The sequence below is a fragment of the Serinus canaria genome, chromosome Z (assembly GCF_022539315.1).
Source record: "Serinus canaria isolate serCan28SL12 chromosome Z, serCan2020, whole genome shotgun sequence".
NCBI classification, from domain to species: domain Eukaryota; kingdom Metazoa; phylum Chordata; class Aves; order Passeriformes; family Fringillidae; genus Serinus; species Serinus canaria.
Window position 1 is genome coordinate 15,090,785 of NC_066343.1, and position 20,100 is coordinate 15,110,884.

The 20,100-nt window shown below is 37.4% G+C and overlaps 1 protein-coding gene across 3 annotated transcripts in view; it reads right to left on the bottom strand.

Moving 5' to 3' along the window:
* Positions 1 to 20,100, bottom strand: part of APC (APC regulator of WNT signaling pathway) — a 93,692-nt gene that overhangs the window by 35,619 nt on the left and 37,973 nt on the right. For all 3 annotated transcript variants that reach the window (XM_050987204.1, XM_030237245.2, XM_030237244.2), the window contains exons 3-6: positions 10,276 to 10,360; positions 9,231 to 9,432; positions 3,561 to 3,669; positions 1,908 to 2,021 (exon numbers count right to left, since the gene is read on the bottom strand). In XM_050987204.1, the coding sequence (XP_050843161.1) occupies positions 1,908 to 2,021; positions 3,561 to 3,669; positions 9,231 to 9,432; positions 10,276 to 10,360 (510 nt within the window). The remainder of the gene's footprint in view (positions 1 to 1,907; positions 2,022 to 3,560; positions 3,670 to 9,230; positions 9,433 to 10,275; positions 10,361 to 20,100) is intronic.

A 20,100-nucleotide genomic window follows, 5' to 3' on the forward strand; every position in this document is an offset into this window, starting at 1 on the left:
CTTGGGCATCTGCAGGCTACCAGCTCTCTCACAGAATAATCTCTGGGACTCTTAATTCAGAGATGTCTGCAATGCCAGCCTTTATGTGGCTGAAATGTTCCCTCCCTGCAGCCTTCATTCTGCATGGTATTGTATATGCCAGTCAGTTTGGGAAAGAAAATAAGGAGCAGAAAGAAAATGGTAAAACTACTAAGTTGAATATCCTTGCAAAATACAAATGCTTCATTTTGCACATGCAAAGATCACTGTGAAATAATGCAGAAATTGCACTTATGTATTTGTACATCAGTGAGGTTCTGTATATTTTTGGCACTGATCCTTGGCAGAATGAAACCAAGGGGAATTACCAGTTAAATTCACAAGAAGCAAAGCACATGCAGAAGTACTTATTTTGTATTCAATAATCCTTATATAATTACAATAGGCACTGTAATTTCTGCAAGTATGTAAGTATTACACACACATACAGAGAGAGAGTGAAACAGCTGTGACAGACCCCAAGTCAAACATTAATTCAGAAACCCAAAAAATGTTTCAACATCATCTTGGCAGCATTCTCCCCACCACCAAACCTAAAACTCCCAACCATGAGGGAAGAAGCAAATGCATGGTCAGTTTGATTACTTCTATATAGTGATAAAACTACAGCCAAGTTGTGTGTCTGAATAATTTCTTTTGATCCCTGCCTGAATACATTTAGAATGCTGCCAGCAACCTAGCCTGTTTAGCTTATTTCTATTTAGCTTAATTCACCTCCCTCTAAGCCTGCTAACAGCAGCAGAATTTTCCCAGGAGTTTTGCTGTGCAGGACCTTCGCTCAGGACAGGCTGACACAAGTGCACAGCTGAAACCGTGGAGGGCATCACCCCTGCCCTACAACTCCCAGATCAGAGCCAGCGACTCCCAAACATATTGAACCTGGGCCTGCCTGAGAACATCAGCACAGACAAATCAGCCCTGCACACACAACCCAACAGCTGCAGGGTATCTCTTTGGCTAAATACTTTCAACTGTAGGAATTTTCTGAAAAGTCCTACTAGATTACTCACTTTAAAGTTTAAAGCAACCATTCTGATTACGTCTTGCAATGAGAACAGCTGCTTTAACTTCAATGTAAAACCAAATTAGAAATGTTTCTCATGTAGCAAAATTTTGTATTGAGTCAACTTAGCGAGGGAGTTAGAGCCTAAGAAGACTTTGTACTGAAAATACTGATTATCGTCACATTCACCAAAAACCTCCCAAATCTTAATAAGTTGGTTATTTAATATGTCTAGAAATAAATGGTAATAAATAATTCGAATTGTTGCTTTCCCGCTATGGAGGATTAATTTTTATAACCAGCAACCAACTGATTACTTAATTTATGCTTTGCACATGATTGTATTCTAATTTATACTTCCAAATGGATGGGCCATGTGGTTAGATATGTACATATCCTCATCATGAATGCAAAACAACTCTCGGTGAGAGCAAACAACTTCCAGATATGTATGTGAATTACATTTTACTTGAACATCTTGTGATATATCTTTTTTGGCTAGGGAAACTTAAGAACAGTAGCTAGATTTTATTCTAAACTTAGACGCATGAAGAAATCCAGCAAGATGCCAAATAAAGCAGTGGCAAATACATTGGCTTTTCTCTAGTACATTGTAAAGAAATTATCATTAAAAAGTATTTCTCTTGGATAAATTGTCTACATGCGCTGAATAAAAAGGATTATTTACAACAGGCAGGTGAGGGTACTTTTTGCCAAGTAATTACTTCCTATGTCCTGATTCCTATTTGTATATTTGAAAGGCTAACTAAATGCTGTGTTTACACACAGATACAGTTACCAATAATTTAATAAATATGCAGGAAAACCTATTCCCTTGCTTTTAATGGTGAAAGACAAACTCTACCTGTGCTCGCTTCTCCATGTCCTGACAAGTGCCCAGTTGTTCTTCCATTGCAGCTCTGATTTGCCTGGCCTCATACTCCAGCTGCCTTCTGGTCATATCTGTTTGCAAGGAGAACTGAAACAAGAGTGCAGGGAAGGCATTTTAGTAAATAACATTGATGTAAACAATGCATTTCTCAGAACAAAAAGCAGAACTTTTACTTTTCTACAACGAATTTTATAAACAAACAAAATATAGTAAGACATTCTTAAAACATGACTGCATTATGAAAAACAAGTATACAATGATGTTCAACCAGCAGACTATACCTGAGTTTTGTCAAAGGACTAAATAAATAAGCATTGAGAAAGCATAATTCCTTACAGGAACATCTGGTTGCTACCAACAAAACTTGTGATGTGTGCCATCTGAATTGGCATTTTCAAAAATATTCAGATGTATTAAGCTACTGCACATTGTGATGGTATTCATATTGCTGCTATTTACGTTATTTCTAACTACCCCATGAAAAGAGCTCAAGTGTTAAACCCAAGAGCAGCCTAAGGGAAGACTTTTGAACTAAAAATTCTGAGGCAGGAGCAAAACTCTTCACTGGCTTTGGACAATTACTCAGTCTGTAAATAAATGAGTTTCCAAGAGCAGTCTTTCCAGAAGACTTCACCAAGGTCAATTCAGAAAGTCAAAACAAGACAATCATCTGCAAGGACCAAATGGGACCTGTCATTTTGCTGTGTCTGGCCTAAGTAGTAATGGATATAAATTGCCACAAAAGTCCTTTAGTGTAGATTTTAAGTAATGCATTCTAATCCTAAGAGCAGATAAGTGAATTCATTATCTATGTAACAGAGGAGAGACAGCTTTAAAACCTACGACAGAGTGACACAATTACAGCTGACAGTGCTTTGAGAATGGGTTGAAGTTCCTCAAAATCTTTTTCAGGCCTTCTCTCTTGGTTCTGGTGCTCTGCTAAGCTCAGCCATGACTCAGTGTTACTTCTGCCCACTGAAGAAGTGTTTCTGCTGTCTGTTTCCATTTCCAGAAGGTTGACTGATCCTTCATCAGGTGTGACTCTTTCAACCACACCTTCTCAACTCTATGTGTGAAGGATGCACTGCAGATACATCCATGTTGCTGACATCTAACAGGAAATCCTGCATTATGTGGGATATCAAACATCTTTATTATCCCAGGTAACGGTGACTTGAGTATAAATAGTTTGGAGGTGCCAAGATAAAAGCTTACAGCAAACACCTGCATAGGCTATAGAATCATTTTACTGATTGTTATGAAAGAACAGCTCTTGTGTATATTGTCATATGCTAATATTATTCTCAAAACTAGAAAAATCCACCAAACAAAAGAACAGAGAAGAAGAGAGTTAAGGAAGTGTACTGACATGCAATTAATTTGTCATAATGACTTCTCAATGTTCCTCTCTTTTCACTGACATTTATACTGACATGTATGAATTTTGATGTGTAAAATTCTATGTGAAATGCATTATTTAGGCTAAGTTATCATTACATACTGAATGAAAAACAATTTGGGACTCAAGTGATAGTAGACAATGCCATCATATTAATAAAATACAGACAGAGTCTAAACAGAGACTGTAGCTCCAGACACCTCACCAAGCACTCAGAAGGTACTTACATTTTCAGTAAGGGGGAGACTATCAATTCTTTTAGTCAGGTTCTGAAGCTGGGCATAATACCAGTCCTTTTCTTTCTCTTCCTTCTCAAGCTCCGCAAGCAGCAGAGATCTATTAAAAGCAGAAGGAGGAAGTTTCTCACCATTAACACCTCATTTCCATCCGGAAGTTTGAACAAGGTACTAAGGAGACATTTGAGTTCAGGTCTCTGGCCCTGGCTAATCAACCTATCCACACCTCTGTGCTAAGCATTTCAGGTACTCACCTATGAGAGAGAAAAATACACATATTTCTCTAAAAAACCCACTTTGAAATCCAAAACTAAGAGACATTTTGTGAAAGCAAAACCAGTTATTAATGGTGCGTTAACTTGTACTCTGCTTCTTTCAAAAGCATATTTTGTATAGTGCAAACAGCATTTAAGAAAAGGTCTGTCAAAGAAATATGTACAGCCTTCAGTCCTGTATTACTGAATTGAGAATATTCACCTTTGCACTGTCCTTTTAATCATTTTGTCACCCATAGCAAAACTATGGGTAAAGCACACAAAATAAGCAATTTCTGTGAGTGTCTAAAATATTTTAAACCAGTATTTTCCAGTAAATGTTACAGATGAGATACATTGCAGCTGTTAAAAACATTTTAAATGGGTATCATAAGCACATTGCATACCTGAGTAATAACTGGGAAAGAAAAAATGAGTAACAGATGCAGACTACCAAGGGAAAAAATCATTAAAAATTTCACATGCTACTTTATCAATCCTTCATGAACTGGATTTTATATAATTCTAAATCTTATTAATATAGCAAAATAATGCTCATGTCTACAATACTCCTCAAAATATATTTGCCCAGTATTATTTCCCATCCCTTAACTTTTGCATCCCCCTCTCTGGCTGTGGCAGTTCTGAGCAAGAGCAGATGAACCTTTATAAAGCATACAAACACATTATAAATAATTACTGTAAGTCATTAAGGAACAATTACAGAGCATACAACAAAAGTACAAATTTCCCCTGTTTTGATAATGCATCACAGACATTATTTGAGAAGATAATCCATCTTCCACACCAAAAAAAGAAGAAATAATTTTAAAATTTCTATTTAAAAGATCTGTTTGACTTATTTCCTGCTTTAAAAATTTCCAGCTAATTTTGATTTAACATTTATTCCATATCCTATACAAGTGGTTTGGCCTGCGTGCAAATTGAAAAATTAAATGAGAGGATCCCTCCCCTTCAATGGGAGACTGGAAAACTACACACATCTAAGAGTGCTAAATGTTTGTAAACATGAGAAAAATGACATAAATTTCCAGACTTGATCCAACAGTCACGTTGAAACAGATTTGTTTTAAGGATGCCAAGGTTTACAATAAAAATGATTGAAAAGAAGTAAGAAACAATTACCATAATTTGGCAGGTAACTGGAGCAGTATCACAGGACAGAAGTAATTCTTCAGTCACAAGGACATGGCTGGCAGAAATTCTTAAAGTCCTTTAGACAGACTGAAGGCAAAACTAATAGATGGTGCTTGGGAAAAGCTCATTGAGAAAGCTTTATCTGCCTCCCACCTGTCCATTCTCTTGCCACACAGCCCTAGTGCCTAATCTCTGGACAGAGTGGAATACTGCATAGTTTCCCTTTTTACCACCTTGAGTGCCCAGGCACCAGTTGTGTCCAGACCGTGAAATAAAATTTGCAAAAGCACAATTAACGCAATCCTTATAAAAAATATTTTTACTTTTGAGGACTTGCAAATATGAAAGGACTGACTAATTCTGCCTCTGGATGTCAAAGAACTGGTAGCAGAAACCGGAGGGATTACTTTCAGCTAAGTAAACATGTGATTAAGCTCCTCTTTTGAAATGTAGGGTAGAAGTATGTGAGACAGTGTGTCATTCAATCTGTTTTGACATGCACAATGGATGCTGGAAGCAAGAAAATAACTTAAGAACCATCAGTGCTGAATAAATAACATAATGCATGGCCTGAGGGTGACTTGTTTAATATAATATTGTCATTTTGTCTTCTGAAGTGATGCTTCATTTGGGATTACTAGTTTGGTATCACTGCTCCATAAGAAGGTTTTAACAGTCTTTAAGTTCTCTCAGCACAGAACCTGAAAGGTTGCTACAACTACAGCAGGCTGCACTTCAGCTTCCTTGAAAAAAAACAGCAATAAGGAGCAGTTCTCTGTAGATCTGTCTGATAAGCTGTTCTCCACGCTGAACATTACTCTCAGATACTACTCTAACCAGAAGTACAGCTGCTTCTCAGCCTCCTGGAGCTTCTCGGGGCTAGGAGAGGTTTAAAGTGGAAGAGCTGCTACCGGTAATGAAAAACAAGATGGGAAAAACCAGTGCAGTTATTCCATCTTTTTTATAACCCAAAATCTTTACATTAGGACTTTCACAGCATCAGAGAAAATTCTGTTCTCTGTCATACCCTGTCAAGTTCACTGAGAATTCAGCAAAGCAAATGGAGGAAACTTTTGGAACTTGATGCTATATTTATGAGTTAACAAAAAATTTTCAATTTGAGTTGTTCTTCTGAAGGGTGGGCTTTTCAAAGACTTCTCGTGTGGCACTTTTGAAGCTCCCAGCAACAGAGGAAGCTGAATGAATGCAGAAAACTCTTGACTTCTTTTGCAAGTATTTTCTGCATAATTATGTCAATATTATTCCTGACTAAAAAGGAAGAAGAGAAACAAACTATATGCCACTCTACTTGCATTATGCAAATTACAACTATAATTAATACTTTCACTTCAACTGGTGGGTGATAAAATAAAATCCTGAAAAGCATTGCTGATGCTGTAAAGTTTGCGGTAACTTTTACCAACCAACCAAAAGGAAAAGCATAATGGAAGAAAAAAGCCACAAGATAGAAAATGCTCCAAATCAACATTAAAGAAATAAAAAGGAAATGGCATAAACCAGAAGGAATAAAGAAGGCATATAAAATTTATATATAAATTTATATAAATTATATATATAATTTATATAAATGTTATTTATAATTTATATATAAAAATATATTAACTCTCTCAGAAGACTGTCATTTTTAGTGGCCAATGACAGAATTTAAAAAGGTGAGATTATTAAATTTGCTAAATTGCCAAGGGTGAACACAAAAATTAACCTGCAGTGTACTCTGAAAAATTTTGTTGTTGATATAATGCTCTTACCAAGTATACCTGGAAATAGTCAGAGAAAGCAAGAGATATTTCATTATTAGAGTATTCTAAACTGGCTATTTAAAAGCACAGTGTGGCCACTGCCCATTTTTCTCTTGGTTTTTTTTTCCTCTTTGGTTTTTTAAACTTTAGAATTAGAGGAGAGCCAAGCAAATTAGATACGTGCCTATAATTTAATGCTTATTCTGGTAGGCAAATCAACTGATAAACTGTCTTCCTCTCAGAAGTTCACCTTCAGTCAAGTGCAGTGGGTTGACCCTGACTGGATGCCAGGTGCCCACTGAATTGCTGTAAATATTTAAATGCATCAATTAGTCCTCCCACAAACACTGTTGCCCACAAATAGCATGTATTGTGCCAGCGTGTTAAAATACTGAATGGAAATGGTCTCCTGCTGCATATGTCTGCAAAGTGTTATTTTATTCTAAATTATTTTAGGCTTGTCAAGTTCAACAAGTTCTTGAAAGTCTGTTTAAGTGCAAAAATCAGAAATTGATTAGTAAATATATACAGTTGGATACACAGAAATTTAATAAATATGCCAAACAAGTCCATACACAAAACACAGGAAAAGAAGAATTTAATTTTCTTTTAGAAATGGTAGTGATTTTAGATGCACAGTCCTATACCCCCCACCAAGTTTTGATTCATTTTTCTACCCAGGATTCTTATCAATGCCCTACATGCTTCCACATGTACCCTGAAACAGCTTAAAGAACAGAGCAGTTTTGGATTATCTGTCATTTCACTAATAATGAAGCCCGACGCGATCTGGCCATGCCTCCATACATCCATCTTCTCCACGGCACAAATATTTACCCCATCAGCTATGACAGTAACAGTGTCTAAGGTACTCGGAAATTAAAACATCCTCATCCCTTTTCTCCAGTGTTATTTGGAACACAGACTGGTTCACTGCCTAAGTTGTCTTCACTGCCAAGAAAAATGTCCTAAAAACTACCACCTCAGAATCCACCTGGATGGGGAAGGATCATAGACCATAAATCAGAGGTGCTAATCAGCTTAAAGAACTCTGGCCGCTATAAATGCTGCTTGTTCCAAGTGAGCAGAAGTTCACTGGAAGTTCCAACAGTTTTTAAAGATTTTAGCATCATCTGTAGTAAAACACAGCACTGGAAGAATATAAACAAATGCACAGTTTGTTAAAACAGTAAATAACAGACACATCAGACTCTTGAAGACTGAGATGAACAAGTAGATAGTTTCCAAACTCCGAAATATTCTTATACAGCTCCTCGGGAATCTACATTTTATGCAACGGAACAAGTGTCATTAGTGGTGGTTCTGGCTCAGAGAAGGTAAAAAATAGAGTGGCTGCTAGAACAGGCTCACACTATGGACCCACGGGAAGTTACTTTCATTCTGCTGCTAAGACCAAAAAAATCAGGGACCTAGATCTTGGAAAAAAAGCATCGTCCTTTCAGGTCTTGGCTGCAAAAATTTTGCTGATCTTCAGAGAAAATCCTTTACAGGAGGGGTTTCTAGAGGGCTATCCACAAAGCACTTATTAATTACCCACAAAGCTTTTCTATTTCAACTTCAAATTGGATTTTTTTGCTTGTTAATGTATACTAGGCATAAAATACTGTGTTCCAGGTTATTTGGTTTTGCAGCCCACAGCTTGATATCCCACCCATTAAGTAGGACCAAATCATTAGGAAACCCTGTCTTGCAGATGGGCTTCTGAAAATATCTGGTATTTCAGTCAGATTCATTTTAAGAAATAAAGATGACTTCAGTGGAAACAGCAGCATGTCTCTTACTTTGCATTTCCTTTGTAAGTGACTGATAAGTGGTACAATTCTGTATTATGACCTGAAAGTATCTTCTTCCTATAAATGGGTACCACTGCCTTCAAGAAAAGAAATTCCAGGATTTTAATCAAAATGCCAGATGGGAACAACACCTTGAAGATAAGAACACGTACTTTTTTTAGCTGATACATTTGCTGAGAGAGTAAAGTCACTAGGCTAATGTCTGCTAATAGTAAAGAATTGAGAAACCATTATGGTGCTTAATAACCATTTGCAAAAGGGAGAAAACTATTTCACCATCACATTGTTACAGCTTCAGCATTTATCAACAGTGGTGAGGAGATATGGAGGTGGTTAGAATGCTCCTTGCCATTTAAACATATTTCAGACAGTGACAACCTGCTTATCAAAATAAAAAAAACCCTTCAGCCAACAGAGTAATAATGAAATGCACATATGAAGAAACAGTAGAAACTGAATGATACTTCATGATGTTGAAAAATATTATTCAGCAAGTGCATATAAATAAAATGTAGATTCCTGGTTTCTTCCCTGTCAAGATAAGTGACAGGTAAATACACCACTGATCCAAACCATATTCATGACAGCTAAATACTAGGTGATAGGTGTGTCAGTAAACTTCCACATTAAAATGAGAAGTCAATCCATACTGGAGGAATAAACAAATAAATTTACCTCTCTTTTTCTAGCTCTTCTAGGTAACCAGTGCTTTCTCTGCTTCCATTCATAAAGCCTCTTCTTGGAAATGACCCCATGGGGACTGGACTGCACTCCCCTGAGCGGCTCGACACGGACCCTTCCCGGCTCCCATATGAACGCACGGACATCTTTGTCCTTAACTTCACCCCAGCGAAGCTGGTGCTTTCCAAATTCAATTCTGGATAATAAACAGCAAATATTTTTCAGAGCTGAAGGTTCAGTAGCACAAACTTAAAAGATCATTTCTATCTTAATTTCTTACTTTCTGAACAAATCCATGTGGTTTTTTATAGAAGCATTTTGCACAGAAATGCAACAAAAATACTGTGAACAAAAACAATGGATATGGTGGACTTGGAGAACAGCAGTTATCTGAGCAGATGGCCAAACTACAATCCTGGCAATCAGAACAGTACCCAACAAAAGCCTGCCTGCCACTTTCCCAGAGGACATAAGAAATGGGCAGAATTTTGCATAATCATCATGCGAATTACATTGTGGCGCACTTCCTAACAATGTCTTTTCCAGAGATCCTGCAAATGTTTCACTACCATGCAATAGATGAATACCCTGTTCATCACAGGGATCTTAAACATAGACATCCCTATGAAATTTCTGGGTCAGAGGCAGGGATGATGGATGTATACAGGGAGTTAGTGGTCTGGGCTTGCTGGCACGTCCGATAAAATGGGATATACACATTCCAGCACATGCTATAGGGAAGGGGGCATACATTTGCAGACTGACAGAAACTATTCCAGTAATATGACATGAAGTGGGCAGGATATAGAAAATTGATGGAACTACACCAACATTAACTTTTTTTTCTGAAGAAAGAAATATGAGTTATAGCAAATGCAATTAATATGAAATTCTAGAGTTATAGTAGCAAAAGTATAAATGGAGACTATTATCAAGGTCAGCACTGAAAAGAAGATACAAATTACTTCAAAAATTTTATACCAAACTAAAAACAATGGACAAAGAAATGAACCTACTTAAAACATAATTCTAGATTTACCTTTAAGTCGTTCCAGTAAGTCAATTTGTCCAGAAGATGCCATTGCCTCATCTTCAATACTTCCTTGTAGCTGTTTCAGTACTTCCTGTAAGAAATTAAGCTTAATTAAGAAATCCTTACAATAGTAACACACAAGGTAAATACATCCTATCCTACGCTAAAGTGCACACTCACGTAACAGCTGCTGAGACACTGATGTACATTATATTTCATGCAAGCAGTGATCAAGTGTCACAATTTTAATTGCCATCAGATATATTCTACAATGTTTACCCCAGCACTGTCATGATGTAAAGCATATCTTGCATAAACCTATCTGGCAGTTCAATCTATTGAATTATTTGAAGTTTTTCTCAAAGTGAATACTGGTTATTTTGAATTAAGAGATGGAGAAATGTAAGCACAGAGAAATCAGTCAGTCTTGTAAAAATAAATTTTGGATATGTAATTAACAGAAAAGTATCTTGACTAGAAGCAATCCCCAGGATTTGTTTTCTTTGAGGCCCTAGCACCACTGTAAACCCACAAGAAGACTCATGTTATTCTTACCACAAATGCTACCATTACCATGCCTGCGAGCAAACTATTTAGGTTTCCTTCATGGCACCTATTATTTGTATTATTACTGCTTCAATTTCAACCACCATCAAGCCCACCAGAAAGAGATGTAAACTCCCTCAGGCAGCTGAAGTTTCAAATCCAAGAATACTGCCATGTACTGTGTATGCTAAAATTATACATCTGAAAGAACATAGTTCTGATGTACAAAAAAATCATAGTAAACAATGACTATTACACTAAAGGGACCTGTAAGCCCCCAGGTCCCAAATGCTCAGTGGCCTAAATTCACATAGAAAATTAGGTGCTAGTTAGTGAAAGTCTTTTTAATATCATCATGACAGACACATCAATAGAACAAATAAAAAAGACTAGCTACAAGGCAAAAAGCCCTTACTGGAATTTAAAGTACCATTTTTCATACTGCACCACAGAAAATATTTTTAGAAGCAGCAACAGTCAGGAGATGAAACCAGTTCTGAATAATGGAAGGTATTCTGTAATTTTCATAAATAGACCCTGTACACAGGATTGTACTTTTGTTTAGATCTGAAAACTAATGAATTCTAGACAATTTCAAAATATGTCCATACCAAAGTTTTGCTCTTAAGAGTGTAGCATACCTTACTGTCAATATTAGTGGGTTTTGAAACTTACACAAAAGATACCTTTTAAAAGCACTTTTCTCTTTGCAAGAGAAAAAAAACTATGGCATCTATGAAAAGTCAAGATTTTTTTAAAGCAGTGCAACAATGGGCTTTTCTGTATTCAAAGTGTAGTTACTTGTAACTAAAAAAAAAAGAGAGTAAAAGGACTTTGAGTACAGAACTGTGCAGAGTTCTGGGGAAATCATCTCAAGCCTAGACTCAGACCAAATGGTAGCAGCCCAGGCGCTGCAGCCTCTTTCATGCTGCTCTGGGAAGAATAATTCTGGAGTACAGGCACCCAAATTTCCAGTTTACTGATGGAGTCAAGGTGTTTGTCCACATTCACTTCTTAGTTTGGACCAGTTTGATGCCAGACTTCCATCCTTCCACACCAGCTGTACCTGGATTCCCATCACAGGTATGTCAAAGCATGAACCAAATTCCTTTTGGATCAAGCCAAGCCAGCAGTTACACCCAGGACTGCTGACAGGCATTCACTCCATGGCACCAGGCTGAAGTTAGTCCAGACAAAACACCCTGAAATATACATTGAATGTGTGCTGGGTCCTCAAGACAAATCACCTACAGAGCTGCTCCTACTGCACTGGCTGTTAATGTCAGCTTTGCCTTTAGGATCAAGCCTGGGCTGATAAAATCCATACTCTTGGAAACACATCTTCCCTGTGCTTGTGCTTTTAAGTATGTTCAAGGGCACCCTCATCAGCCATATGGCCCAGCCATCACTATACATAACATCTGCTCTGTCAGCAAAGGCAGACAAGCAATTGATGTGATGTTTTTCAAAAGAGGGCTCCTGCACTATGTGATGCAAGAGCAGATCTGCAGACAGCAGTCTTGGCTTAAAGTCTAAAGGGCACTATGGATACGTGAAGTGGTCTTGAGAGAGTTTTGCACTCTTGTTGGAAACCTGTCAACTCAGATAAATTTAGAAATAACTAAAGAATCATTTTTTTTCTGAAAACAGCACTGTTTTAAAAGGGAGAAACCTAAAATCCCACATCCCCTTCCGTTCCCTTTTTAGAAGCCTCTCACATGTGTGGCACATCTGCTGTTTCAGCATGTTCGGGATACTTCCCTATGTAATGAGTCTTCCTGCTCTAAGAGCCAATATGAGAAGCTCAATGGAAGTACCAGCAGCTTTTCCTGCCCTACCAAATCACATGACTGAGGTGTCCAGGCAGCCAGGGACTGCTCTTTTCTAAATACTGGCAATAGTTAAACACTAGCACACTGGATCACCTTGCTCAAATTTTCTGTTTCAATTATTACTTTAACTTCTAGTTTTTGTATCATCCCCTTTTTCCTCCAACAGCACACACATATTTTTCAAGTTAAGTTTTCTGTATTTTTCTACTTTTCTACAGGGCTATTGCTAAGGCAACAATGCCATTACGAGGCTGTGACATCAACTTTCAACTCCATCACAGTACACTTCAAAATTTAAGCTGACTATTCAACAGGCAGCTAAATAAAGGAGACGAAGTTTAGAGAAGGAGATGCAGCCCCTTGGCCAGGTACTGGTAGAAAATGAGGCTGTGTGCTAAAATGACAAGTCAGGGAATTTGCAATTTTACTTGAACAAGCAACAGAGACATTTTCTGTACTAATCCTTCTGGAGGAAACATGGCAAGTTACCTGTTACTGTGCTAATGAAAATTCTTATTTATTCACTATTTATAATCTAGGATTCAACACTAATGCTGTTTACATGCATACAGTGCTTTGAAATAGTATTTTTCCATGATAATTTTATATTACATTTGATATCATGTTCACTAAAGCATAAAATAGTCTCCAAGGTTCAATTACTACCTGTTTAATTTTGCAAATTTCAGTAAATATTTTAGTAGTGATTTACAGCACTATTCTAAGCAAACTATTTACAGTGACTGAAAAAATACACAAATGTAAATATGTAAGAAAAGGCTGCAAGGTTTTTTTCTGGTCTTTTTAAGAATGCAAGTCAAATTATTTTAATGGTCACTTAAGTATAACCTAGTTTATCTTGTTCTGTGCTGAAGTACAAAAGAATGTTTTTGGAAATGGAGCCGGCCTTATGACTCATCATCATTTAAAAGGGTTTCTGTCTTCACAGTCTCTGGACTGTGAAGTACTGAAACATTGTCTATTTTTTGTCTGGTTGGGATTTTTGTTTAGACTCCGTGAATATAATCCTGACGTAAAACCCACTTTATGATTAATTAAATAAAAGAGATCAGATCTGTCAGCATGTAACTGCACAACTATGGTAAATAAAAGCACCTTAACTAACAGTAAATGCACCCAGCTAAGTGGTAAGAGTTCTTGTAAATAACATGGTTTAAAGGCTGTGAATCTACTCAAGCTGCTAATAAGGAAAAGAATCACAGAAGAATAATGCTTACAACAGCTGATTTAAAATCCCAAGGAGTTAAGACTTAAAGTGTATTCAATTTTGGGGAATTTTAAGTATAAATATTATTACCTAGGAATATTTCAAAATATGGTATGGTATAGGTATACATTTTGATGACAGTTCAGACATGTTTGGTCTTCTGTAAACACTATTCTTTCCCCCACACCCCTTAAATATCAAGCTTTATTACTTGTATTCACTTTTGTCATAGCTATGTGGATTTGAATGACAACTTCTATGACAATCATAATGAAAATTAAATCTATGAAACTCCTGGATGCAGCACACCAGATATACTCATAGGCTAGTTATGTTGGTTACCACTGTATTTATAACATTTGAGTATAAAACCAGGTTTAATCACACAAATACAGAAAGTGTTCACAACTTCAGAGAGCAATCCAACATCTATTAGCAGCATACAGGATGGGAATATGCATAATGAATGAATAAAAAATCATGGTTCACCGAATCAGCATTATTTTTAAATTACAGTATTTCTGAGAGCATTGGTATGCACATTTTTAACCTGGTGTGCTGAAAATGTAAGATAAAATTTCTAAATTGAAAGTAATTTTTGACCTCCAATGGAGCTGAGTGTTGTTTCAATTACTATTTAGAAGAGCAGAAAAAAAAGTATTGGAATATAATCTCAATATTGCTGGGTGGAGCGTGCCTGGGCTCATCCGGACCTAGTGCTCTGGACCAAAGGCAGCAGCTGTGGTGTTTCACCTCAGAGACACCTTTAGCTGGCTGGAAGTCACAGTTAGGCACTCGGAGCAAGTTCAGGCATTGTAGAAACTCAGTTTACCTCTAGTGGAAAAGGTTCAGGCGATGGTGAAGAGGGAAAGGGAGCGGATTCCACCGGAGGGTTAAATCCAGAGTTTTATTCCAGGGTCACAAAGCTCAGAATCTCGGTAACAGCTCCAACAGAATAAGGACCACATGGTCTCTGTGTCTTTTAAGCCCACAGGGAGGGGGGAGGGAGAGGATAGGTGAGCCACCAACCAGGTGGGAGGGGAGGGTCTCAGGGGACAATGACACCTGGACAGGCCAACGACCCCAGGTCTAAGAAGCATCTTTTGAACTTCTGCCAATCACACAACACCCTTACTGGAATGTGGAACTTGACAGAAAGCAGTTAGGAAGAGGGCAAGGGGGAGCGAAAGGAAGAAGTTGGCACCCCTGAGGGACAGGATATTGCTTCACACCGCAACAAAAAAGGTAACATATACTAAAAGAATGTCCCTCAAATGCCACAAAACCATTAAATGTCAGAACCATGGCGGGGGGTAGACATCAGAACACTTTTCTTTTTAGAGATAGTAGAAATTTAAGTTCAAGGTCTTACATGACCTGTGCATTAATTCTGTCACATATGGTAGAACATTCACAGGGGCTGAGGCAGTGCTTGGAAGGAGCTCTTTGCTCCTACACATTTTGGTGAATTATGCTGCCGCTTAATCAGGCTTGCTGGGAGGCCTTCTAGCCCTTCAAGTGCAAAGACCTGCTCAGGCTGCTCAACCCTGTAGCTAGGTCCAAATGATAATAATTCCACAAATGACAGCACTTGCTGACTGAGGTAGAGCAACTCAACTTTCAACCTTGCAGAAAGAGGAAAGCATTTCTTATGTGAAATGATGTTGTTAATTTTAATTTCCAACAATGTCATTTTCTAAATGGAAAATATTCACCCAGTGCCACCATGCTCAGGAGCTGTCACTTGCTGTAACCACTTACAGAAGACAGTACCAAGTTTTTAGTGAAAGTACACTGTCAGGTCAACTAAAATTATCTGATTTTATGCTCAGAAAGAGGGCTGTCTAAAATAATGGAATTAACTACATGTATCATCAGCTTAATTCCACCTAAATTCTAAAAGGAAAAGTAAACAAATATTTTCTTTAGTTTTCCAGCCAATTTGGATCCTGTCAGAAACTTAAGAATTGCAAAGATCTAGAAATATTTCTTACTGTAAAATCATAAAAGCACACAGACCCACAACAATATAATGCCATTGCTGCTTCCTTGCAGATTAAATAAATTCACTGATATTTTAAATATCTGTGTTTGGTAGTATGCTAAATGACTTTTATAACCACATTTTTAGTTCATGTGAGCCTAAAAAGATGCCTGACTGCATTAGATTTGCAGTCCCTGAGTTCCCAGAATTCATCACTTGATACAATTTGTAAGAATCAATTTCGCTTATGACAGTTTCTTCCATTAACACATTAGAATTTACTGAATGATCAATACACACCATTATTTTCAAAATTACTTCTGTTCTGGAGGATTTAACCATTGGTCTGTTTCCTGTAGTATCTACCATACTTATCAGTGTTTTAATTCCCTGTGTCACTATCCTGATGTGACAGTCTCCTTCATGTGCCTTCAGAACAACATCACCTCTTCCTTCCTGAAAGGATTGAGTGCATGGAGCACAAAAAGCGACAAAAAACATTCTGCAGATGCAAAATCCAACTAACAGCAAGCAAAATAATTTGAGAATGAAGATGAAGGTTCTCATTAGAGGGAAAAAATCATAAGAACATATAATGTTTCCTGTGATTACTGCTTTCCCTTGCAAGACTTCAAAAGTTCAAGTGCTTACATGCTGGGTAAGGATGTGTTGAAATTATATGAAAACCAGGCAGATATGAAAAGGAAAATACTGGGTGAATTCACACAGCACAAGTTACAGAAGCTGAGAATTTAGCACCTATTTCACAAATATTAACACAGGCAAGGAATGCTACTGCTGAATCAATCCTTTTTCTCCTTATTTGTTCACCAAACAATGCATTTGCTTAAAAAAAAAAAAAAAAAAAAGAAAAAAAAAAAAAGAGAAATAAACATCATTTCACTCCCAGACAAGACCAGCTGTTATCATGTACAGTAAGGTTGTTCATTCAGGCAGTTAAATACAGCAAATATGAAAAAAATCAGAAAGCTAGCATGGCTACTCAAAGAACAAAACTAGGTAACACCATATTCTGTCCATTTTTATCACACTTATTGTGCAGAATGGGATGAATTCAAAGCTAAAAGAAGCTCACACTGAGAGCACGGACGTATGTGCACCTGCTGGGCAAGTGCCTGTGTAGCCAACCCTTTGGAAGGGACCTGACTTTTAGTGTGTCAGATACTCTTATGTTACCAATGTTCTCTCTCAATAAGAAGGTAAAATGTTATATTCTACGTCTAGCTGATTCACAGCTAATGTACTAATTTTTTAAAAGCTGTATTATTTCAGAAGACAAAACACAATTCGGTTACCCTGAAAGCAAAGTATTTTGTTAGCTTGTACTGAGTGCATTTGGATTTTGAGCACTGTCTGTTCAGTGCTGTCTGAGGTGTCTATCTCATAATTCTCACTTATTTCTCCCCTACTAGCTTGGCTGTCCAAGGGCAGTGTTTCTGATGGGGAGTGCAATTTCCAGAAAGTATGTGACCCACTCATGAGACCACAGTCATTCAAAGAGAGTTTAGCTAAGAAATCCAGCTGACAGAAGAATATGGAGTTTTAGTTTACTTTTAATGATGTGAACAAAAAAATAAATTAGTTTCCAGTAAAAAATGTTCAATTCTTCCTGTAGATTCAATTTCTATAAAGGAGTAACTTCCAAGAGAAATAGTTCACTCATTACACAACACTATATGCCTGAAAGTATAGATTTAAAAAAAAAACTTTATTCACAGTAGCAAATTAGAAAATAACACTATGTTATACAAATATATATTTTCATCCATCCTGGGAGCATTGAGCACACTGACTTTTGAAACTTTTTTTGTAGAATAGGTAAAGTTGTATTATAGAATGTACAGACCAAGTGGCAAAATCAGGATGGCATCATCTGCCTAAAAGCTGTAATTTCCTTAATATTTCAATCTGCAAACCCAAATAAAATGCCTTTTTTTTTTTTTTTTTTTTTTTTTTTAATGGGGTTTTAAATCCAAAGATAAGATAAGAAGGAGTAAAAATAAACTCAGTTGTGCAAATTACTAAGGACTTTCTGGTAGCTAACCTCAAACACAAAGTTTGTTACTGCTAAAAGCAAAGAACGGATCTGGTGGTTGAATTCACTACTGATACAAACATGAATTGCACATGAATTATATTCATTTATGCTTTTGATTTATTGGTTCCCTCACATAGCTTCCTTCTCAAAAGCAGGAAACTTATTATACAAACTCCTCATTTGTTACTGCATCTTTAGCTGCTCTTCAAAGCATTTCCAAATCCTTCTGCATTTTCCTTTACTGATGGCTGGAATTTATGTTCCTGCTTCATGCTTTTCAAAATGGAACAACTAAATCCAGTGAAGTGTCAGAGAAATTAAGACAAAACACCTCCTGTGTGCCAGACTCTAGAGATCAAAACATGCTTTAAAAGAACTGTAAGTTTAGGGAAGAAAAACAAGCTCTGATAAAAAAGTAGAGCCTGCACTACTGTATAAACAACTCCTAAGAGCCAGGAGTACAAAAAACTCCAAATCCCTTAACTTCGGCCACATCAGCCAGAATGCTGAAAAATCAGTCAGACAAAATGAAGTTGACTCATTAGAGTTGGCTGGAAGTTGCAAGGAAACAATGCCAGGACAAGGGCAGATTCAACACAGGCACCACTTTGTGAAGTACACTCCTTGCATAGCAATGAGCAAATGAAGAGTGTGCTAGAAGGCTCTCATCACTTGGTGACACATTGGCTAATTAAGGAGGGAAAATTTATGTTCAACTGCTTCAAGTAGGAAGCAAAAAAAAAAAGTTTCTTTTACTACAGTTGGTATCCAGGTAAACAGGATTCTTCTCCAAAGAGCTGTAAGCCAGGCATGCACAGACAGACTTAAGATGATGGGAAACAAATAAATACCACAACTGAAGGATGCAGTAAAAGTGGTAACGTCTGCAACCTCACAACAGCATAGTACTGACATTACAGGAGGTTAACAGAATCAGAGAATCACTTAGGCTGGGAAAAATCTTCAAGATCAGCCATTAAAGCCACCACTGGGTTAGTCCTACATGAACTCATGTCCTTCAGTGCCACATCTATACATCCTTTGAATACCTCCAGGGATGGTGACTCCACCACTGCCCTTGGCAGAAAGTTCCTGGGCTTGAAAACTCCTTCAGTGAGGAAATTTTCCATAACATCCAATCTAAGCATCCCCAATACAACTTGAGGCCATTTCCTCTTAGCCTGTTGCTAGCTACTTAGAAGAAGGCACCTACCCCCAACTCACCAACAACCTCCTGTCAGGAAGTTGTATAGAATAAGAAGGTCCCCCATTAGTCTCATTTTCTCCAGGCTGAGCCTCCCCAGATTCCTCAGCTGCTCCTCATATGACTTGTGCTCTAGACAAGAATCAAGAGCAAACACCATCCTTAACACTGAGAGACCAAACCAATCTCCTTCCTCTCCAACAGCAGGAACCTTGTGAGGATAGATAAACAAAACCTACTGTTCGTTTCTCTTGAATGCCCTCTCCTCAGATTCCATCTGACCTTGACTTGCAGACTTCCTAAAACCACATCTCCAGTGGTTCTACCTCCCATGGCAAACACATGATGCAAAACAATCTTTGTTTTGTTTGTTTTCCACTATCTCACAATGTTATTTGATGCCCTTAGATCTAGTATTCAGGAAAATTACTAATTCCCTAATAACTCTCCTCATGACATGATCTTTTATTAGAGCTCAACATCCATCCTGTCCCTCTCCTTTTCCCATGTCTTCACCTGAAAAGACCCATTTTATTCAATCATGTCACTTAAGGAAGATTTTCAGATCACCTGATTTTTCTGGCACCTAATATGATGAATTCTACTACGTCGTCCCTGAGTAGGTTCATCAGAACAGAACATAATGCTCATCTTCTGGATCAGCATGTATTCATCCTGGCACAATTATAATCATTCAGTTTTCCCTACTTATGCCCAGTATTCCGAATATCAGAACTTTGTGGATCTGAACTAAGCACTAACTTGACACTATATGGAAAAGTCCTTTTATTTTTCAGTTATTTAGAGTATCTCTAATAGCTCTTTCTATGCTGTTGCCATATTAATTCAGTCCTCATGGTGTACATAAAGTTAAGGCTCTTTTCTAGAAGCCATGATTCTTCTATGCTTCTGCCATGGAATTTTATTTGCCATGTATTCAATTCACTTACTCAACACCAAAAGATTTTTTTGCAATTG